Source organism: Prinia subflava, chromosome 15 (genome assembly GCF_021018805.1).
Source record: "Prinia subflava isolate CZ2003 ecotype Zambia chromosome 15, Cam_Psub_1.2, whole genome shotgun sequence".
In the NCBI taxonomy this organism is placed as follows: domain Eukaryota; kingdom Metazoa; phylum Chordata; class Aves; order Passeriformes; family Cisticolidae; genus Prinia; species Prinia subflava.
In genome coordinates, this window is record NC_086261.1 from 12,467,046 (window position 1) to 12,491,085 (window position 24,040).

Here is a 24,040-nt window from a genome sequence, read left to right on the forward strand (position 1 = left end):
TTCTTCAGGAAGGCAGAAAATCAACATCAATATGAATTATGCCTATGAAAATCTTGTGAAGAATTGGAGGAAAAATTTGAAATGGGAAAAAAGCATGAGCTCTGTTATGAGGATAAATGCGTAGCTTCAGAATTTATTCATTTGCTCTGTAGGTAAGTCCAAAGACTTACAGCTCTTATAAAAGACTTAAATTCTTAATGATTAGGTGGGTAACCTGTAAAAGAGTGCTGGAGGAAAAACTGAACTAAAGTAGATATGTAAGCATATTTTAGTTGCCATTCATGCATTGCCAAATTCTTGAATCTGAATGTATAGAAAACATATGTTATTACTGGACTATGCTTTTTAGGCACTTAAACAAGGTTATCTCTAAGAAATCAGAAAATGCAATTTCATTACTGTAGTAATGTTGTTCTCAAAATACCGACTGATAAAATTTAGTATCTTGTCCCAAAGAAACTAGGAACTTGTAATTTTAGTTTTAAAAACCATCAAGAACTCAGAACTGTAAACTATTTGAAGTAAAAGAGAGCAGTAATATAAATGTATGATTGAAGATGATAATATAGCTACTGAAACTTACTATTTTAGTCAATAAGAAAGCAAATGGAAAAGAGAAATGTGTACTCAGATTTAAAACAAAAATTTTACTGTAGGGATGAGTAACTGGTTGCTGACCTATAGTAAGTTTTGTTCTCTGCTCTGTTAGTTTAAAAACTAAATTTTCAAGAGCAGTTTGAGCATGTGTAAAAGGGAACCTGTGTAGGGGCATAGATTTAGTGCTACCAGAAAAGCATCTTGGAGGAAACTTTGCCTTCTTTTGCCACTAACACACAAAAAGCTATATGAAGCAGTTGGGTAGTGCTAAATGGTATTAATCTATGCAAGTCTTCAAAAAAGGAAGACTTACTACGGTATAGTTAACTGTGAAATGCCTAGATCACTTAATTTTCCTTTGCAATTTTACCACATCATTAATTTCCTTTAAATGTGATTATAGCTAAGATGGATGAGTACTGCCTACAGTTCTTAGTGTTTTACTAAACTGTAACTTATTGCACAGCTTTTTAATATTATAATTAGGCTTTTATCTATACTGTATAATTGAGGCCTATGAAAAACTTAAAATTGAATTATAGTTTCATAGTCTAATAATCCTTGATGGGATACCAGTTATGTAATTCCATATCCTAGACATATTTTCCAATAAGAATAGTGTCCCCTTCTACCAAGTGCATGAATTGATGGCTGATGCAAAGCACCCTGTTTTCGGCTGGAAACTATTTCAGTGCAATCAGCTTCAGCTAACGACGGTGCTGAACGAGGACAGGCTTTTGTAGCCCAGGTGTTGCAATATTGCTAATGTGGCTTTGACCTGCTGTGCAAGACTGTGGCACCACCTGCACCAACAGAGACATTCCCAAGAACTTCTGCTGCTGCAGCCTAAATGAGTTACAAGTGTGTAAATCCTCACCAAAAAATTTAGGGTATGTTACAAACTTACTTCCAGTCCATGTTAAATTGTGTATGTTTCAAAAGTTACAGCACTGCAAGTGATACACTTGAAAGTACCATTCTTGGTGTTCTAAAAGAGAGAAGCTGTTATTAATCTTTCTTTATTCTTTTCTATCTCCCTCCTGAACTATAAAAGAATGCAGAATAAAACTCAAATTTGACATCAGCCTTATCCCATATTTGTACAAGAATGAGCATTACTGAAACATTCTGAAAAGCACATTTAAAGGAGAAAAAAAACCCCAACATTTTTGTGATAGTGTATATATTCTTTTTGATATGTCCATTGGAGATTGATTTAAGCACATGATGTTAGTTTCAGCCTGACTGTTGCCAGTAGGGAGTAGAAACTGCCAAATAAAAATGTCGTAATAGAGTGTAATTATTTCAGTTTTTCTTCCCAGTTTGTTTCCAGTTATTTTCAAAGCTGATGAAATTGACATTAGTGATGAATACTTAGAAACGAATGCAGATGTTCAGGATTGCCTATTACAGACAAATAAGCATTCAGAAGATGTCATTTTTTTGTCTGTATGTGGCCACACTGCAACTGCTCTATAATTAACTGCCTTACAATGAAGTCTGTAGAGAGATTAATTTTACAAGAGGTGCCATGAAAATGCAAATCATCACTGCAATGCTAGAGCAATTTTAATGTATTTGGCCAGCAAAATTAAGAGTGAAAACATCTATTAAATAGAAGTGTCAATGTAACTTTTGTTTTCTATTAAAAATTCTTAGCTTTTGATAAGCCAGACTGAAGAGCCCTCGTATTCATCCAGCCTGTGCATTCCTTTGCACAGACCTGTCTTTGGCTGGTAAATCACTGCAGCAAGACTGGATATTTTGATCCTTCTGGCTAAGAGGTGTGAAAGCCCGCTGAGGTTGGTGCATCAAAACGCTGACCTGGGCTGCTTGCTGAGCTCACCAGAACTGGATATCGCTGCACTTCTCCTGAGGTGTCTCTTGTAGTTCTCCTCATCTTGTTGTTCTTGTGGCCTGCACAACATCAGAGACCACAGCTGGGCATTATGTTCTAAGGGTGGTGAATCAGCATGATTTTCAGGCACTCCTAAGGCATTTGTTTTTAAACTTTTTGTTGTTCAATCACTGGCAATATTACCCTCTTCTAATTATCAGATACGATTCCCTTGTTTTCTGGCTTAATGCCTGTGTGAATTTCCCTAATCTGTTGTTGTTTATGCTGTTTCAAAAAATTACAGTAATGCATTTGCCTGGCACATATGTTCCTTGTGTGCAGTTCGGTTAGCAGGACTGGTCATGCCCAGCAGAATGTGGTGGGCTCTGTTACCCAGAATTCCTGTAAAGCACAAGTCATCAGAAGCCTGCCCAGTATTGATAAAGTGTTTTGTGCCAGGTAACTAATCAGTTTCACTTGATCTGAATAGAAAATTAACAACCATTAGTCCAAACTGGACCCAGTTTGGGTCAGCAGGAAGTGGACAGGTAGAAACTGCTCCTTGCTGTGTCTGTCTGTGCTGTTTCTCAGTGGTACAAGAAGTGCATTCAACTGCCTGATCTGACTGCTCTGCTCAGCAGTCTGGACTTCCTAAAAGTACTGCAAACCAGTTAAACCAGTTTGTGTCCCCCTCTGTACATTATGCCTCAAAAATTAAGAATACTCTTTTCACTACGTACCTTTAGTTAAGGCTGTTTCTCTCTGTTCCCTCTAAATCAGCTCTGACAACCCAATCTCCATCTGTCTTGAGGTTAATTACCCTGGTAATCCCTAAGGTCAATTATTACCCAGTATTTCCAGTCTAGTTAACAACTGCGGTGGATCAATTACTAGTATCACTTGGTTGATTTACCTGAAAACAAAAACCCAGCTGTGAAGAGGAAAAAGGCTGGACCTGCAAACGTGCAGCCTGGGAGATGAGGGCAGGGGAAGACAAGCCTCTTCACACTTCGTTTGCATCATGTGCACTCAGCTGTGTGTATCAGAGAGAACATTTTTCTCCTCAAATAAAAGAGCAGTGTTCCAAAAGTCCAAGATAATTAGATAGTAATGTGTAGACCAAGGGATGGCACTGAAGTATAATATAAATAAGCTGCAAAAACTTTACTTAGTAAACAGGCTTCTACTGTCCTTTGTGAATTATATGTGTAGAATTTTATGGTATACCTTTATCTTTTGCAATGTAACTGGTATTGTACAAGGCTTTTGAATTACTTAGAATCTTGCAGGAGTGGTGGAGTCTACACTCATTATTTTAACCTGTGCTTAACAGCCCTTTATGAAATTAGTATTTTTCCAGTTTAAACCAGCTTTCTTCACAGGTGTGGTGAAACAGCTGAATAAATGAGCCCTAATTATAATTATAATTGGCCTGTGCAAGTGTGCAACTTCTGTGTGAGGGCAATCAAACATGCAACAGATTGTATTTCAAAGATTGGTTGGAGTAAATGATAGTTTTTTGTTTGGTGGTACTTTTTTGGGGAGAGGGAGTATTGTTTTTATGTTATGTGGCTTCTCAATAAATCTTTTAGTGCAGTTGGCAAAGACTTGGTGACAGTGTTTTTGTCTCACAAGGATATGCCTTTACTGAGGAAATTCAAAGGTTTGCTCTTTTTTCACTGTCTCGGTGGTTTGGATTTTGTTGTTGTTTTCTGCCTCTCCTCCTGCCTTTTAATGTTAAAGACCTTGTAATCCTGATTTATGAGCCACTGTAACTGGGAAATGTATTCCTTTGCTAATGTTCTTTTATTACCTTGATATTATGAGGAACAGGGATTGTGTCTTTTCAGGCCAGTAAACTCTTAGCTTTAACAGAACCCCCTGTAATTCGAAGGTGATATTGTGAATTAGTGATGGATCTGACTTTGATCCACTCATCCATAGATTTATTGCATTTCTTTTAATTATTTATTTTCATACTTTTCTGTTCTGAGTACTTCTTTTTTTTCCTCCTTTTCTCCAGGAGAAATACAGACCAAAGTAATGGAGGTAATTTTGCAAAAGCAAGATGGGCCAGGGCTATTCAGAAGGTAAGAACTACTCTTAAAACTACTGATGTATCACTGCAATTTAAAATATTTTCTCAGTGTCAAAGAGAATTTGAGTTCATGTAAGCAGGACCTGAGGATGTGACTGCCACGTTTCTGGTACTTGAGACAATTCCCTCCATTGGTTCTTAAATCTGTGTGGTTCCCTCGCCTCAGGATTTTTTTATTCGGAAACAGAAAAAGAATGAGATTTTGAGACTTTTCATTAGTCTCAGAGGAGTGATTGCAGTTTGGCCATCTTACAGGTGTTACATATTAATCCAGATACCATATCAGACATCTTTTTCTAAATAATTTTTGATACTGAGGAAGATCAGTACTTCATTGATATTTAATAGAAATTATTTCAAGAACATTTTTTCCTAGAAAATGATACCACTGCCTCAACATGGATATTTTTATTAGATGTGATAATTAAGGGAAATTAATATGATCACTTGGTATCATTATTGACCATGTAAACAGACGAAGGTTTTGCTTTCTCACTGTTGCTGTTAAACTGTGCAAACCACAACCTCACATCAGTGGCTGGGAATTCATTCCTTCAGATGTCATTAGTTTTTGCCCAGTCTTGCAGCATTGACTGTAGGTCAAAACTATTGTTGGTAACTTCTGAGAAACACAGCTATTATGTCTTTAGTGTGTACAGTGACCTATGAGAAACTGAAGAGTCACAGACTTACTGTTTCGTTTGTGTGTAGGCCTTTTGGAAATACTGCTTATTCTCAGGTAGTGGGCTGTAAAATATCACCTCTGTGCTTTTATGGCACAGCCAAGCTTGTTTAGTGTAAATATGAGTCAAACCCCATCTGAAAATGCACCTTCATCAGTTTATTCTGAGCTGGTTTTTCCTGCTTTTTTGCGGCCCGAGACCTATTTCTTTTTTACTGACTTTTGTCTTTATGATCTTTCATAGACTATGCCTGTGTGAAAAGATGGGTGGGGGAAATCTGTTTATACTGGGTGGTTGTGGGAAGAGTCCTTATCTGATTCATGTGATCTCAGTTTCTGCATCCAGTTTTGTCACTGGTTTGATCTTTTTCTTTTTTTCTGCCAAATGGTATCTCACTGAAGGAGACAGGCAGGAAGAATACTGGTTTCTAATCAAGCACAATGGTCAGACAAGTTAAATAGTCCAGTTTTTTCTTGCAGACAGAGGTTGCAATAGCCTTAAGACAAATTCTTCTGTGAAGAGTTTTCCTTCAGTGTGTGCTTAATTGCCTAGCCAGTGGCATAAACTTACTTCTGAGTTTAAAACCAAATAACTAATGTCATACAGTCAGCAATTTTGACATGATGAATCAGCTGAATTTCATTCAGATGTTAAAAAGTATTTGAATAAAGCAATATTAGAGTTGTGTTTCTTCCCACTGCTGATCTTCAAAGAAATTTTGAGGTCAGGAATTAGAAGACGGTAAAGTAAGCAAGTTAATATGCATGAGCTGGAATCTTGGGCTGTCACTGTGCCATTAAGTTGTTTTTTGTAGCAAAGTAGTCTAAATATCTTGGTGCACTGAAATAAGAGCAGATTGAGCAGCAGCTAATCTAACATCAGTATGTGGCTGAAAAATGGTGGCAAAGTTATTGTGAGACTCTTAAGAATTTTAAGATCAGGATGGAGATGGGAGTTGTAAACAAATACATCATGTGAAACTTTTTGAAGAGGAAAATTTCTATAAATATTTTAAAGGATCATTAAATTCCTGAGTTACTATTTCATTTTATTTCATTACAAATGAATTTGGGTAAGGTTTTTCTTCTGATAAAGTTATTGTCCCAGAAATACAATTATGACTTTAGCCCTTTATGTTTCAACCTTTTGGGCTGCCTTGGACTTTTTGCTTTTTCTTTTCTTTCTGAAGATAAACTGGTTTTCAGAAACAGTACATTAGTTTTATCTCATCATTGATTTAGCACAATTGATGTGACATTAAGTGCCATTTTTTGCCCAGAAACTCGAAGATGCATGAAGGATGGATCTCTGCCAATCCTAATCAAAATAAACTTTACACTTGCAAGTATTATTGGGGCTATAAAAGGCCATCAGTATAAAGAAACCCTATGCAGCACAATAAAATCAGAAGACTAAACAACTCTGACATATTTTGCAGATGATACAATACTCACGCAGCCTCATGAGGGAGGCAAGCAAATAGATAAATTAAGCAGTTTTCCACAGAAAGCCATCTCTATGTGTAGGTAACTGCTGTAAGATTGTATTACCACATGTAGGGAACTGCTTCTGTCCATAAGGGGCAGAAAAAATAAACAACCTTCAGTGAGGGAGAATTTTAGGCATCAAAACAGGCATAGGTAAGGAATCAATCCCTGGAAGCCTTTAAGAACAAAGAATTAACAACTTTGGGGGGCGTTTTCTTCAACTATTCTTGGAGGTTTAGGGAAGTGGATTTACTTGGAACAAAGGGAGGGGGAATGTAGTTTGCTCATGTTGGTGGCCTTAAGATATTTCCTCACAGATGAAACAAACATGAATTCTTACTGTAATAGAAAATATATTGGCTTAGGTTCCAGTAATAATATTTGGAATGTATGCTTTTAATGATAATCTATGGAAATACGAAATTGAATTAGTCTGTTCTGATCAAATAGGAGATGACAGCCCAGTGGTTCACCAGAGGCATTGTAGCTGATGAATATTTACTCAAACATTGACTAGATAGGAAAAGTGCCAAACTGTTCTGGAGATAGTTTCTTTCTAGATAATAAATTGCCTTGGTGCATATTTGAAATAGTAATAGTTAAACCTTCTTACAATTATGTAAGATCTAACAGTGCTAAGATAAAAGCTTTAGGGAAACCCTTCCCCTCTTTGAGAGGGGAGAGGAATTAAGAATTTGAGGTAAAACCTAATATCTGCAAATAATAGCTTTTAAAAATACAGTGCAAAACTAGATAGGGTCCTGTAATTGTGCTTTTGCTAATTGATCAAAACAAAAATCTAAACCACAGTTCTTTTAAAATAATCCAGTCCCAGTGTCTGGTTTTCAGTTTCATGTTCACTGTATTCCAGGAGTGCTGAACACTTGTTCACTTGTTTTTATTTGCCTCACTTTTCTAACAGCTTGGAAATAAGAGCTATGAAGTACTGACAGTTAGGAAAGGATGCACTTGGAGAGTTTTTTTTCTTTAAACTCAGTGTCAGCCATGAGTACAATCAAATGTGTTTTCCCCTCCCTCCCCTCTTACCCCAGTTGTATATGTCACTTTGATTATATCTTTAGCTACTAATCCCGAGTGAAGCAGAGACTGTTTTCCTGCTGAAATATATTCAAATAAATAAATGTCACGTCTCTGAGATGGATATGATTTTTATCAAATACAAAGCATAGTAATTCATTCGTAAGGCTAATGTTAAGCAGGACACTACTCATGTAAGTTACCCTTTGTATCATTCCACAACTGTATTTATTGACAATAATGAGTGTTGGAGAGAAATAAAACAGTGACATAGTGGCACTATATTGAATGATTTTATAATCTAGAGATCAGCAGTGAGAGTGCACAGATCTGCCTTGGTAAATCTTCCCTAAATGCCTTATTCCTAACTTCGCACAACACATCCATAGATCACTAATTATTCAATAAATTAACTATATTGGTGTGTTCCAAATTTAAAAAAATATTAAGTACAACTAAATAATCACTGTGGATTGATGTAATGCTGTTCTTTGTGATTTGTGGTGAATGACATGATGGATGCAGTGGTGATGTGCAGTATGAGAATGCTCACTAATAGAGAAGTTATCAGCAGCTTAGTTTTGTCAGCTCTATTGATTTGCTGTCTTATTCAGAAACAAAACTTGATAAACTAATTCTAAAGCAGATATTACACAATGACAGCAGTGGGAATTTAAGGCTGGGAAAGCAGAAATCATTCTTTGTTTAGGAGCCATGGGGCTATGAGATTAATACCAGCCTTCTCTTTAAAAGATTTCAATAAACCCAAAGAAATTTTTTTCAGCTGAAAAATTTTTTAACCTTGTATTCCAAGTAATGCAAGTTTGTCATGAAGTGGAAACAAACAAGTATTTCCTTTTCATAAAGTATTAAAAATAGATATTTTGCATCCTGATTCAACTAAACAGTAATTATTATGTGCAACTGGCAATCAGCATTTTGATTGGATGAAATGACTGTCAGCAAAGAAGCTGCTTTCTTTAGTTTTGTGATTTTATTTCAAAGATTAAATATTTAAACAAAAAGTGACAAAATGACAATCTGAAAACATAAATGAAGTGCACTTTCTTTTCAATTAAATGAGTTCAGCATTAGTACATATTTGCCAGGCTGCAGATATTTTGACAATGATTTGAATGTTAATTGGTGCATGAGGAAGCTCAAAATATACCTGATAAATTAAAGGAATTTCTGGGATGTCTTTGCTTTAAAAATCACATTTTTAGTATATAGTATCTGAAGAGAACTACTGATGGGTTATATCAAGGAGTCCTACTTCTGCAATACCAATGGTTTTGACTATCTCATGTCTGAATTTTGAGTTTACATGAAGAAGGTAGAAAGGTCAGTATGAGGCAATTGGACCAACAGTCTGAAGATCACTTCATAGTTGCCTTTAAGGCTTTCAAAAAGTGGTGTTTAGAAAGTTTATTTTGACAAAAGGAGATACACTGATAAAGGCAGAAGTTTAAAGTCATGTTACATGTTGACCTCTGGAATGATGTCCTCTGAAAGTTTCTCAGGGAGAAAATGTTTTGAAATTTCATATAATTGTGAAGAAAATAAAATGGAGATGTCATTTTAATTGGAAAAGAGTTACAGTTAACTTACTTGAAGACTTACGTTAACTTAGATCTTCCTATGATATTGTGAGTTTGATATATTCTGTGATTTACTCCTTGCCTTAAATCAGTGTGAAAATTGAAAATTGGTTTCTTTAATTAATTGAAGGTATTAAGTGTTATGGACCCTGGGAGAAATCTTCATGAGCTGCTGTATTTGAGGATTCTGTTAGGCAAGGTCAGAAAAAGAATTATCACAGCTTTTCTCTTCAAAAAGTGAGATATAATGATTCACAATAGAGGATAAGAAATCTAAGCTTTTGCTTTTGACCATTATTATAGAAAATCAGCAAATAGGAATGTAATGTGCTCTCTTCCACAATTAAATTTCAGTTCTCTTCTTTGCTTCAGAGTTCAAAAGGGCACCATCAAAACATTTTTTATCTTCCTGCTGTTTCAAGTAACCATGTTTTAGCATTTTGTAGGTTGTTTTTGGACTGATGTTAAATGATTTATTATTGGTTTCATTGGTAACCTGTGGCTAATTCAATGTGTTATAGAGTTGTACAGTTCCTGGTGCATATTTGTAATTGAATTGTAGAGTGTTTTGTGATGATTCGAGGCAATGCTTTAAAAAAAATGCACCAGAAGACTGAAACTCAGTAGGGTTCTCATCAGAGAAAGTTTACAAGAGATAATGGATGTTTCACATAAACCAGGAAAAATAAGCCAGTTAGTATGAATCAGCTGGGCTGTTCTTTATGGGCACCATTCTGCGGAGGCAAAAGCTGCCTTTTGGAATGTGGTGATGATAAAGAGGATTGTGAAGGCAAGAAACCATCACATTGGAGAGAGAATTGGGCTTGTTAGTTATAAGGACTGGCAGAGAACCTCTCACAGTGCAAGAAAGGGGAGAAGCCCTAGGGTGAGGAGAGAGAAATACTCAGATAACCAGCAATCATTTCAGTGGGAGATCTAGGGTAGCAGAGAGCTGAGAGCAGCCAAGAATAGAGCACTGATGAACTCTGAATCCTAAAGAATGGCAGGTCATACACTGAAAAGCTAATGAATTATATTGATGCAATCTAAGCAGTAGCTAGAGGGAGAAGGCCTAGGGAGAAAAAGATCCAGGAGAGTAAATTACCTTGCTTCCAAGATTTATTATAAAAGATGTAACTTCACAATTGCTGCAATCACTCATTTTCTCAAATCCTTGCAGCATTTGCTTTAGAGTTCCTATTTTATCACTATGGGTCTTTCTTGTGATCTACTCTCTTCACCTATTTTCACATTGGGAGGGTTGAATGTTTTAATTCACTACCAAATAATATTTTTTTTTTCAAATTTGGTGATGCACTCTTTTTCTAAATCTTCCTATGCTGCTGCCACTTTTGACAAATCTTGAGATGGCTCTTAATTAGCGCTTTTAGTAGCACTGTTAAATATATACTTGAGTTGAAGTATCTGACTGAGGGTTGTATGGAATGGAGATGCTGTAACTCTTCCACTCTGTCACTTCTGTGTCAGTGAGCTTTACCCTGTTACTGTGATTTAACCCCACCCAGCCACTAAACCCCACAGAGCTGCTCCTATATTCTCCCCAGTGGGATGGGGCAGAGAACCAGAGGATAAGAGTGAGAAGTCTTGAGCTTGAGATAAAGGCAACCTAAAACCAGTTCCCTACATGAAAAGCAGTAACTGAGTCAGATTCTTCATTTAAAAAATGTTTTCGCAAGGATTCTGCTTTCTTAGATTAAAAAAAAATGTAAACCAATTTCTAGAATGAATACATTCCTAGAGAATAACAATGAACAAAGTAGTCATAAGGAAGGAACACAATGGGGAATTAAATTTCAGAAGGAACATATATTGTTCTTAAGTTACCACTTCAAATACATTCTTTCCTCAGGTGCTTGATAAATCTGAATGGGAAGAAAGCTTAACTTTCCCTCCTGGGTTAAAAAAAAAAAGAAAAAAAATAAAGTGTTTCTTGATTTGTTATTCAGTTATTGTTGGGCTTTTGCCCTTGTATTTGCTTTTCAGCTATGATCCCATTTTATGATCCTTTCTAAAATCAGGGGCAAATTTTGATTAAATTGCCACTGGCAAGAAACAATTGTGTTTTTACATTGGTTGCTTGTTTCATTAATTGCTGTTAAAAATCTTAAATGTGATTTTATATTTCACTTAATAGAATTCAAACTGCATAATTTTGTAAAATTAGCAACTGGCTTAACAAAAGTCTGGAAAAGTTTTAATGTGGAATAAGAAGTATCTTTAGCCATCTTGACTTCAGAATCGCCCAAAGCATTTTTCACAGTAAAAGTAAACCAGGTCACAGGTGCTTTGTGAAACACAAGCGCACTTATTTTCTCTTTCCCCCTCTGACTGCAAACTCTTCTTTTTAGAGGGAAACATTGAACTTCACTAGTAAAGAAACGCAGTCAGTGTAGGGCAAACCGAGTCCCGTGTGGGGAGGAGCGGCTCTCAGAGGGACGCGGGCAGCGCTGCGGGGCGCGGCCGGCAGGGGGCGCGCGGGGAGCGGCAGCGGCCCCGGGAGCGCCCTGAGTGACCGATGGGCTCCGGAGCTGGCACTCACCGCCGCTTTTGGTACCCGGCGAGAAAGAACCATCCCTCCAGCAAACCGGGGAACGGATAGCTTCGTTACCTGACAGCCTTCCCAACCTGCAGGCTGAAACCCATCGTGAAATACAAATTACTTCAAAGTCGTTCTGTCAGTTTACTGCTGTCAGTGTTTCAATGTAAGAATTACACAGTAGAAATAGTCAAGTAACATCTAAAATAGTTATATGTTATTTAACGGTGGGTTTATTACACAAAAGTAGCGGTGGAAATTACTGAAATATTTTCAGTGGACAGACTTTTATTTATAAGGATTCAAAGAATCATCTCTGAAAGTCATAGTCATATAATCCTGGAAATAGGAACAAAGAATAGCTGTTTTCTCCATGAAGGCTTATGGCTGCCCATTGGGGTTTGGGCTTTTTGTTTGAGATGTGTTTTGGGGTTGGTGGTGGTAGTGTTTTCTTTGGGTGGGTTTTCATTGTTTTTCTCTACTAGCTACAGGGTTTGGCTGGAATCTTGTGGCAAGTTGCACAACTCCGTGCATATTGTATGTGTATGTGTAAATACATGTATTTCTTCTCTTCCTTCCATGTGTGGCAGTTACTTCTTTAATGCTCTGTTTGGGGAATAGAGTAACTCAGTGTGAATACTGAGAGTTCTTCATCAACACATCAGCTTACTGCCAAGTAACCACTACAATGCGTGGGGCCCCCACACACGAAGTGCTCCTTTGCGTTAGTTTTTCAAAAACTAATGTGGATGTTTTCTCAAGATGCTCTGGAGTTCCATTCCAGTCACTGACTTAGAACTGTCTGGGCTTCCAGAACTGTGAGAACTTCAGCTACTCTACAGCTGAAGTAGAGAAACATGTGCTCATAGACTTACTCTAGAAAGTCACCAATGTCTTATTTATGTGAGAAGTGTGTGAACAGAGGTACAACATAACTTTGTTATGAATTTGGGTAACTTCATTTGTAATTAGTACATATTCATTCATGGAATTTCATTCTTAATTGGTCAGTATCATTAAAGCAAAGTCACCATATCTCTGGCTTGGAAAAGTTCTCTACAGAATTTTAACTCCAGGGAAGATAAACCACAATGGGTTCTGAAGGTCTTTGGATTGGTGTTTCCTTTTTTATTTCTTTCTGAAATATCAACTGAATAATGCATCTGGTAGAGTAAAATGTCCTACTTATGATGGATTATCAAGATAATAAGTTGAATAAGTTCAGCTTTCAGCTGAAATATGCAGCATATGGTAACACAATAGATGAGTATAAACAGGGCCAACACTGAGGAACTTCCTTGAAGATGGCAACATTATTCCAAGCATTCTGAGTTAATGTTACTGGCAAATGCATTTTTTTTTTAAATGACAGAACCTTATATTTTTCCAAAACAGTTCCATTATTTACTGGTTTTACTGTCTGTAGTGTTAAGGCCATTTGTTTAATCTTGCTGAGGCTGATACTTATTTCTTAGTGTGTGACTACTACGAGTGGGCATGCTTGACTAGGCTGCCTGGTTTTCTTTTTTTCATCCTTGCATGAGTATCCTTTGACTTTGAAAAGCATTATTATTGCATCTTCTGTGGTTAGGACTACAGCACTGAGTATTGATATCAGTGGAGTATTTCCTATTGTGCACTTATAAGAAAGTTTTATTGTATATTTTGTTGGCATGCAATACAGCAGTTTTAAAGAATGTTTGATTCAGTTTAGATAGAATATTAAGTAATGGCTGCAGACTAATAACTACAATAAGATTTGAATAATCAAGCATTCAATCATCTGGTTCTTAACAATAAATCTAATTAATGGACTGTTTGTAGGTTGCATTTATGCCAGAAAGACATAATAATAAAATGGTCCATAATTATTTTTATAATGATATGCAAAAATCAAAAATATTAATGTACAACTGTATGCAAGAGAGCTGATTCTAGAACTTTTCCATTTATAAATTGTACCTAAACTGTCACAGGATGACAGTACTAACAAGGATTGCAGGAAGTGAAAGCTATAACCAATAAGTTTTAACTATTATGAGAAATTGTTAAACACTCTTAAGTGTGGCCTCTAACTCAAGGTATCATTTGAAGAAAGTTACTGAATTACAAGCTTCTCTGTTACAAATGTCAGTTCCTACAGACTATCCAAAGTTTGAGGGTTTAATTTCTATATGGAAAAGATACATACTTTAGTGTTCACTATGGCATTCCAGTCATGCTGTCTCCCAAGATTAAAGAGGATAATCCCATACCTGTGGGTTTATACCTGTACACATGTTTCATGAAACATTTCCACTTTGGTTGTGTGTACACTTTGTAGAATGGTTTTATATAGGCTCATTCTGGATGCATTTCTGTAGTTCTTCACGTGCCAGTTTTAAATATATTTTCAGTGCATGTAAGGCTGCATGTGGCCTTACACTACTGAACCTGTTAACATTTGGAAAAACACCTGATGTATTCAGGATAATTTACTGACACACAATAGTAATCCATCCTGCTGTTTGAATCGCAGTAAATAAATGACTGAGTCCTACTGCCTAGGTATTAGTTGGGGATATATAAGTGCTTCTCATGGAATGTGAGTGATACATTTCTTATTATGTGGAGCGTCCTTAAATCATGATGGAGTGATAGTAGTTATGAAGGGTATTTAGCAGATTCATTACAAAATATCATCAGCCGTTAATGAAAGCGGTGCTGTAAGAAACAGCTACACAATGGTTTCTCTGGGTCATGTCAGAGTGATAAATAGAAGGTTAGGGTGGAACACGGCCCTGCCAAGCGAGAGATCCTCTCCCCCGCTGTTCTCCTTGCGGGCACGGATGCGCACCTGGCCGCTCCCCCGGCGCACTGCATGTGTTGTTCCTGCGAGCGGCTCTGCGAGCAGAGGGGCTGCCTGCCACGCAGGAGGGCTGTGCCTATTGCAGCGGGTGCTGCATTCGGGAGCACTGGCACAGAAAACAGCAGCGGGGGAAGTTCCCGGCTCATAAAGCACCAGGATGATTACTGTTCTCTCGTGTTGTTGTTTTTGAACCGGAGCAGGACACTGACTCCTGCTCTGCTATTACGGGGAGAAACAACCCTGAGCTGCAGAATGAATTAGTAGCTAACATCACGATTACTCTTAGCTGTTAGCACAAGTTGTAGGAGGGAGAAAAAAAAATGGGAGAGGGAGGAAAAAAATCCCCATTTAAAGCTGCCTAGGGAATACCGTGGAATTTAGAACAGATACCGTTGCAGACTAGCAGCATGCCTGACTGCACTTGACTTGAATCACTGGGAAGCAGCCTCATGTTGTATCATTTAAGGCTGAAGGAAGAACGGCAAATTAGTAATGGATTTGTGTACAGTGTTTCTGCATAAATGGAAAATAATATAAAGATGGTGGTATGTAATTTGTATTTTATTTTTAAGAAGAATTTAATCCAGGTATGTATGCTCTTTTTATTTCTGTCTAGTCTACATACAGTTTTCTGTTTCCTTTGTTTCCTTTGCTTATTTTCATTCTGAATGTACCTCCTGCTGTTCTTGCTAATGCCATGCATTGACTTGTAGCTGATTTGCTTTCTAATGCTATAATGTTGATGAAACTGTCTGGGCTTCTGGAATTAACACTTCATTAAGAACTGAGGGAGGTTATTTTGTAAGGTTGGTAACTTCACAGTATAAGTTGAGTTAGACAGTATGCTGCTGGTTTTTTCAATGAGTTGGTATGTTTAAATTGATACAAAAATATAAACAAACTGTATGAATACATGGTGAAAATGTGATGTGTTTTGCTTGTTTATGTCAGTACCTTTCTCCTAATTTGTGATAGGATTAGTAATAAATTGAGCTTTACGGATGCTTATGTATTTCTGGGTCTTGATTAATTTCCAAGATGAACACCCTGCAGCTTTCTTTTGAGGAGGCAGCTTGCTTAGACTACATGCTTGATTCTGTTCCACAGCTAAATCTGTGTATTAAAATACCCTCTATTATGTACCTCCTCCAAGCCACAACCTAAAAAACCACCGTATCTACTTCATGCATTTTTGTCCGTCATTTTAGGTTCAAGAAGATAACGTCAGTATTTTTCCTTCTGCAGTTTCAGAGGCCAATAGTAGCAGAAACTAATTTCTTACTGAGACTGATAGTTCATTTTGCTTTAAGAGGAAGAATTATGTAGATATAAAAATATGAGTGTATTCTTTAGTCTTCACCTTTCTTTAGTTACCTGTCTCCTTTAGCACTTTCTTATTATTTTCCTTCAGCTGACATATAATAAGTGAAATAGAACACAAAGCTATGTGCCCTTAAACTAAGGACACTGATAGTTGTCCTATAATGTCTAGTACAAATGTATTAAAACACTTCATGCTTATTTGATTGTTCATTAGCCTTGAAATATCTTAAAACATTCTGTTGCATTTCTAATTTCAGTGTAGCCTAGTTAGAAGTAAGATTTTTTTTTTTAATAACATGTTGATCCAAAAAGGTTTTATATTAGTGCCAGCATCTTAATACTGTTGTTAACCCCTGGCTGACAGGAACTCTAAAAACATTCATTGCTGTAACATCAATTGATTTCTGATGTAAAAATAAACTGTCTGTAAAGTTGTAGCTGTTTTTCACAGAGAGAGTGACACTATACTTGTCTCCTGTCAGTGATTATATAAAGTAGCCTTTCTTTAATGTAATATAAAAATATGATCTGGCAATTGAAAATGTTACTTGGCACATACAAATATTCTAAAAGTCAGTTCTAAATCTTATTATCTAAATCAACATAGTGAGAAAAGCAGCAAGAGAATGCTGTTAAGTCTAAAAGCACTAAGAAGAATGAAAAGTAGAATGTAAGGCTAAAAGCTTGTTCCATTCATCACAAATTCCTTTTGTAAGGGATGTAGTGATAGAAATTATGATTATGAATTAAGGTTAGCTGTCATCTCAAAGAAAAAAGCCATGATGCAAGATAAATGACGGTTCTTTCAGGGGAATATACACAACTTGGAGAATTGTATAAAGGGTTTCTGTCTTGATCCTGGAGTGATGTCAGCACATTACCATAATGACTATATATTGCTGTGGAAACACTTAGGAAATCTCAGGTAAGGTACTGAGATTCCAGAGTGTTGCACAGTAGGAGAATACTCATAGCTCAGAATATCTCCCAATTCACTAAAACATCAATGAGGACTGAAAATTCCAAATTTTCCTTTAACTGTAGTGTTGTGAAGATCCTGGAAGAATGTAGTATAACAGCTTCTGCCTTGTGAGACCACTACAGCTCTGAAGCATAAAAATTCTTTGGCACCTAAGAAGGTTGTTACACTGGTTTTGTTTTCTCATTTGTGTCATTCACTTAGGTTCATAGCAGAGGTTCTTACTTTCAGGTACAAATCTGAGTATCACAGTTGTCAGTATATTGAAGTAAAGACAACAGAGGGGTTTTATTTATTAAAGTTTTTGCAGCAAATTTAGAAATATGTTTTATATCTACCATCCTTACCAATGAATGTCACTTCAGGTGTTAAGCATGGTTTTTATCTGTGTGTGCCTACTCATCCATGTGTATGTTGTTGTCAACAGTACTTGTATTCATTTGGGCTTGTGGTATTTTTCAAATGCAAGTATCAGAGATGATTGCTACCATTTATCAAATGAAAGACCACTTTATCAAAAACTTTCTTTTTTATAATGTTCTGTTCTAAAAGTTTAATGTAACTATTAGTTTACTAGATTTTAGAAAATATGTAAAATCTGAGTGCAGAGGAGTGGAATCCAGAGGGCTTACCTGGCCCATATAAAGTTTTCTCATACTGCAAACATTGCACTGGGAACTTTTGTATGTAGTCCAAAAAAATCCCCCAAAACCCTAAAGGAAGAAAAAAAATCAAAGCTGTAGAGTGATGTATTGCACACGTGGTCACAGAGTTCATGGTAAACTCTGTCCAAGAGAGATCTAATTCAGGGCAGTGCATTGCTTATTCTAAGGCTTAGGCCAGTATAGCTGGAGGATTAAAATTCTTACCTGAAAGAAAATGGAGAGGGTTTTTTTTGTTTGTTTAATTATATTTTCTGACAGAATTACTATCCCGAAAAGTTGCTGAAATTTTTGAAATGTTAGTATTAAAAGAACTTTTGAATACAGTCAATATACTGTAAATGCAGTCTCTGCATATATGTTATGCTTCAACTTGGGATCCCAGAGTGTAATGTTTAAAAGATCCTCTATTCAAACACAGGCACAACTAGAGACAGAACTGAGATTAAGTCAAAATGTGTGTTGTTACTTTCTGTTTCTTAATAGGCACTAAATAGGTTCTGATTATTATGTAGTAGCTGTTTTATTTACAGTAATTTGACATAATAGCAAGCAGGTAATAGTCTAACTCAGCTGTTTGGTACTGACTTACTAATACAGCAATCTCCATATTGTCAGCAAATAACTTTTCCCTCCCCATGTTTTCCATTCCCTTTGTAGTCTACTTTTAAATAGAAATTAACTGTTTGGTGAAATGGTCTCAATCTTAGCAGGTTTTGTACTGAATATAGACTAAAAACTAATTTTTATTTAGGACAGCATATATCATGTATAGAGCTGTAAGAGGGGGAAAATGTCATTATTACCACCTTGTTTATACACTACCGTGTAATTTTTTTGATTTTTTAGTTGAAAAAGTCGAGGAAACTACTAGAAACATTAAAGAGAAAGAAGCCAGTACATTTAGTCAAATAAGGGGGAAGCTGCTTTCCAAATCATCTGCAGTCTCTTATTCTTCTGTGCACATTCAACTGGCCTACATTATCTACTGCTCTCCAGATGGGCCACATTTTACCTTTAGAATCTGCTCAATAGCTTTTTACATCTCAGTATTAATCTACTGTATTTGGCACATGTCTTCCTGTTTTTAGTCTAGTGAAGACCATTGACCTTTAATAGCAGTTGCTTCAAATAGAAGTTTTCATGTTGGTAATGTAAATACCGCACTATAGATTCATTTCTAAAGGAATAGTGTTCTAAATGCCTTCAACAATCTAATTAGTAGTTCATAAATAATTGAATTGCAATAGCCTCAGTTGTCTTAACAAAACTTCATAGAGAAAAATGAAAATATTACAAATACAAAGGTGTAGAGAATAGCATAACAAAAAAATTAATTCTGCAAGTTGTAGTAAAACTGAGGTTTTCTTCAATTTGTGTATAATTGCAGTAATTCATTACTGATAAAGAAATTTTTTAAAAAGTAAAAAAACCCAGTAATTGCAAAAAAAAATCTTTTCCTGGAAAAAACAAACAAACAAACAAACCCCACACAACTCTTTTTCAATAGTGGTCATAGTAGGGAAGCAGTGAAGATGACTTTTCTCTACAGAAAATTACTTGTCCTAACTTGCTAGAAATTTACATTTTCTTCTAAGCTAATCCAAAGACAGTGTGCTTCTATACATAACAAAGTAGTTTAATTGCAACTGTTTAACTACTGAGTTAATTCACTAATGCACAAAGTTCTGTATATGATTTCTGGGTTAGATGTTCTCGGTTACAATGAGCCAGTCAGGTTTAAGCATGTGCTGTTTCCAGCTGTTCTCATTAAATTCTGTTAAGCTGTATGCTGGCAGAAGAGATAAGTAACAGCTATGAATGACAGTCTTGCAATATGACTGTTAAATTTTTAGACTGGATGCTGTAGTGTACCCCTTGAATATATGTGCAGCCTCCTCAGGACAGCTGTAGGCCTTGTGGGTTAAAAAATAAGCAGATTGTAGGCTCTTACGACTGGAATTTGAATCAGCAGTTTGGTGGTTAGTTTTACTTTTTACATTCTCATAGAGAAGGCAACATGTTCTTAGGGTGGTTAGATATGCATAAATAGCAGAAACCATAAAGAGGTATCACCAGGTAAATAAGCAGATATAGTAACCTTTCCAAATAATTTTGAAGAACAGTAGGAACAGCCTCTTAGCCAAAGGGTGAGAGTGCTCATAGCACTCCATGCTCTTGTGTGCGTGTTGGAGGGGCTGAAGGGAAAGAGCAAGTCTCTGGCTGTGAAAACCTGAGGAATTCTTGGAACAAAGAATAATTACCCAAAAGAGAAAACAAGTATCTTCATTGCTTTCATCCCTGCCTTTGCCAGGGCTTTTGGGCAGGTCATCCACGTAGCATATGCAGTGTTAAGGTGTCATTTTACCTCAAGAGACTCACAAATTACACAGATTAAAAATGTCAGTAGTTAAGACTACAAGGAGAATTTAAGAAGAGTATAAAGGAGCAGATAAGTGCTCTAAATTAAGTTCTTCTGAATTAGGTCATCTGAGATGATTGTCAGTGTAATGCTGCTGTTATAGTAAGTTAATGAAGCAAGGTGGAGTGTACACCTTAAGGCTTGTCAAAAGGAAGGGAGCATGGGTTTCACCCAGCAGACCTGAACTGAGGGCAGGTACACTTACGTCAAGATAACCTTATTCCCAGGCAAGCATAAGACTAGTAAAAGACCATAGTGAATAAATCTGTATATCTGAATTCTGTTATTAATTCCTTATGTTCCTGATGGTAAGAGAACCTCCCTTAGTTTCTGCAGATGCAGGGTAGACTGTTTACACATTTTTTTTGTTCTGTTTGATGGATTTTGCATATCACAAAAATATGTTTCTCTCTATAGACTCCAGTGACTATTTTGGCAGTAACACAGTGTGTTGTTGCTGCAGATGAAGACTTCTTGGTTTTGTTTTGCTTCCCCCTACCATCTTGGTGTTGTGAACATGAACTGTCTTAGGGTATTTTATACTGCACTTGAGTCTCATCTTCTTGCCTGCCCCTTTCAATACACACAGACCCCTTGTAGTTGATTAGTGGCATGAAGGCTGAGCAAGGCTATGAATCTGCCTGGTTCTTGCTTTGTAAGAGGACAGTCTGCATCCAAAAAGCTCCCTCTTAATGGAGAGAACTGCTGCTCTGCAGCTTCATTTACTAGGATCTGAACAGAAGCTGAGCAGTGATCTAGCTATTCTGTTTAAATACTGAAATTATATTTTTAAGATGATTCACTTTTTTTTAAATAAAACTAAAGGGCTGGATTTGTTAAAATAATTTTTGAAATGGGAGTCTGGTGTTCGGATATGTAACTAAAATATTCTGTTTGCATTATTTAAAAAGCTATCATTTTCAACTCAGCCCACTCCTCCCCCCTTCTACCTGACACATTACTTTTAGACTTGGAAAGTCTCTTATGAGCCTTTATAAATGATGCTTCCAACTTTTCCAATTTTTATTTTGACAATGCTTTGTTATCAACAAATCCAGTTGAATATGCATGAAACTGATCCACATTATCTGTTCACCATCAAGTTGATCAACAAAACCATTTTCAGACTTGCTATGGGTCAAAGTTGATGGAAGTGTCAGTTTTTCCTTTCTTTATAGAAGGACCCCATTAAGAATTTCTTTTAGTTCTAGTCTCACAATCCATAATGCTTTCCAGTTTCCTGCTCTATTACCATCTAGCATAAAGTCCATACCTCACTGCTGTAACATTTCCACATTATTCCTTATGCTTAGAATGGGTTAACCCCGTGATGTTGAACTTCATCATAAAAATTGTTTTCATTCAATAAACAAGCAAAGTGAGAATTAAAAAAATGAGATCATAATGGTTTATCAGGAAACCTGGATAAAACAAGAAACTCTCTAAATGACAACTTACAGCTCATTCAAATAATTGACTTAGTTCTGTGTGCTTCTTGAAAGACTGTTCCTATCTTATGGAGTTTTAACCTTACGTTGATTTAAAATATTAAGAACAACTTGTGCAAATCTTTACAGAAAGAAATGGGTGAGACCTTTTATGACTCAAACTTGATTCCATGTGTAGATGTACTGTTGTAGAAAATGAGTTTTTGACAGAGCAATGGTAGGCTGTAAACTGATTAACAGATCATATGACTAATACAGCTGAGATGGAATAGAACTCGCATGAGAGAACATAAATCTGCTCCATTTAGCAGATCTCCCTGTGTTTGTAACAGCACATCTTTTAATTCTCTGTGGCGTTGTCAGAAACTGCGTTTAAATAAATTCAGTGCTGAATGTTCAGCTCTTTGTAATACTTTCAGTTATCTCTGATAAAAGTGTTTTGATTAGACACTGGATAAAACAAACACAGAAGCATATATATATATGTATATGGCTTGCTTAAGAAATCAAGATTCTTCTACAGAGAAGCATTGAACCTTATATAAAGTGAATGGAAATGTTCCAAATTCCAGTGAGAACTTCATTATTTCTTGATGCTTTTTAGACTGAGACAGGGAATGAGCCTTCTGGCTTGTTTATACATCCTTGATTTGAAGTCATTTGAAGAATGTCCAAGTCATGTAAGTCAAGTTTATATAAAGAGGGCATTTGAAAATCTGTGGCTATGTGGGCAGAGGAGGTAAGAAATCACACTTCAAATCTTGTTTAGTAAATGGTTACAAACATTCAGTGTAAGAACTGAATGGTTAACTAGTGTTTCTACATCCAGAAACACACCTTTGACATTGAAAAGTGTGCCAAGATGGTTCTTTTCTCTACTAATAATATGTGAAAACAAGGCAACCTCAGCTCTAGTGGAAATTTCTCAATATTCTGAGAGATGTCATTTGCATTCCTTGAAAATTGCGTGCAGTCTTATTGAGCATTCTTTTGCTTCCAAGTATTGCTTGCTCTTAACTCACTCTTGATACTTTAGGCATAAGCCTAAAAGAAAAAGAAGTTACAAGGACTAAGCTGATGTATATGTGTTAAAAATGTGATTCATGTCCCACAGATATTTCACTTTTATATAAAATAATAAATAGCCACTTTGGGAAGAGTGAAGAATGTTTTCTATTTTTCTGCTCTCTCTCTGCATCCCAATTTTGTTATAACTGGAAAAAAAATGAGTCTGTTTACATCCTCTGTTCCAGGATTCCAGAAGCCAACCAGGCTTTTAGCAGCTTTGCCTGTGCTCTATGCAGCACAGTGCATTTTGATGCTGCAGTATTTATCAGGAGTTAGTGTTTATTATTTACCATTACATACGTGTATGTATGTCATCAGTAAATATATAGAGTGCAATAGTAAGGTCAATGAAGACAAATAATGCAATGCAAAGACCAGATCTCGAGGTGTATCAGTGGACCATGATGTTTCATAAAGTGCCAGGATTCAGACTAGGACAGTTCATATTCTCCACTCCTCTTAAGACACCATAGAGCAGTTTTTAACCCTTCATATACCCTGTATCTAAACAGACTTCTTATTCTGCCAAAGAATTTTTAGCTGCTTTAGAAACCAGATCAGCCATTTTAAGAACTTCTTTGATGGATTTTTCTGGGCTGGTTGCCTTGTTTTTATTCTGCAACTATGAAACTGGAAGGTGAATGATATGCTGTACAGACAAATACACTGACATGTTTAAAATATATTGACTATGTTTCTGTGGAATACAAGCTTCTTTTTTATGGAATAGGAATTTCCAGATACTTCATGGAAGCTTTTTGGGCTTCTTTTAGATCAAATAGCTTTCCTGTTTTAATGGCACCTGTTTATGTCCTGCAACTTGTAAACCATGTTTTGTGTAGGTTTGGGTTGGTTGTTTTGTTTTGTTTTTTTTTACCAGAAAAATGTCAGATTTAATAACCTGCATGAGAATTTTCACTATTTGTTATTATTTTCTGTTGTGTTCTGTGAGTTATTTTCCTTTTACTTCTGAAAAAAGAAAAACCAAGAAGATAAGCCCACTTTTGTGTCCTGGCTTATCATAGCATGTTCAAGTATGGTGTCAAAGCAACTATTTCACAAAACAGTCATGTAGTTCAATCTCAAGGTAGAACAGCACTTCATGTACACAATACTCCCTTATACCTGAATCCTACCTTATTCCAAAAGATGAAGCAAGAGAGAACTTTCTACTTCTGTTTTACTAGCTAGCAACCATTTGTTACTCTGAGTTTTTGATCACTGCTGTATATCATATGGATCTAAATTGAAATGTCAGTACTCTGAAAGAAAGCAGAGGGCATTTAAACTTAATATTGCTGTTAAAGTTGTAGAGTAAAACTGGATGAAGAAGCCTGGAAATAAGTATAGCTTATTAATTGTTGTTAACGATATTGCCTAGAACTGTTTCCA

The 24,040-nt window shown here is 36.3% G+C and overlaps 1 protein-coding gene across 3 annotated transcripts in view; it reads left to right on the forward strand.

Annotated features, from left to right (window-relative positions):
• The window catches only part of UNC13C (unc-13 homolog C), a 166,584-nt gene that overhangs the window by 20,201 nt on the left and 122,343 nt on the right, over nucleotides 1-24,040 (forward strand). For all 3 annotated transcript variants that reach the window (XM_063412559.1, XM_063412560.1, XM_063412561.1), the window contains one exon: nucleotides 4,458-4,524. In XM_063412559.1, the coding sequence (XP_063268629.1) occupies nucleotides 4,458-4,524 (67 nt within the window). The remainder of the gene's footprint in view (nucleotides 1-4,457; nucleotides 4,525-24,040) is intronic.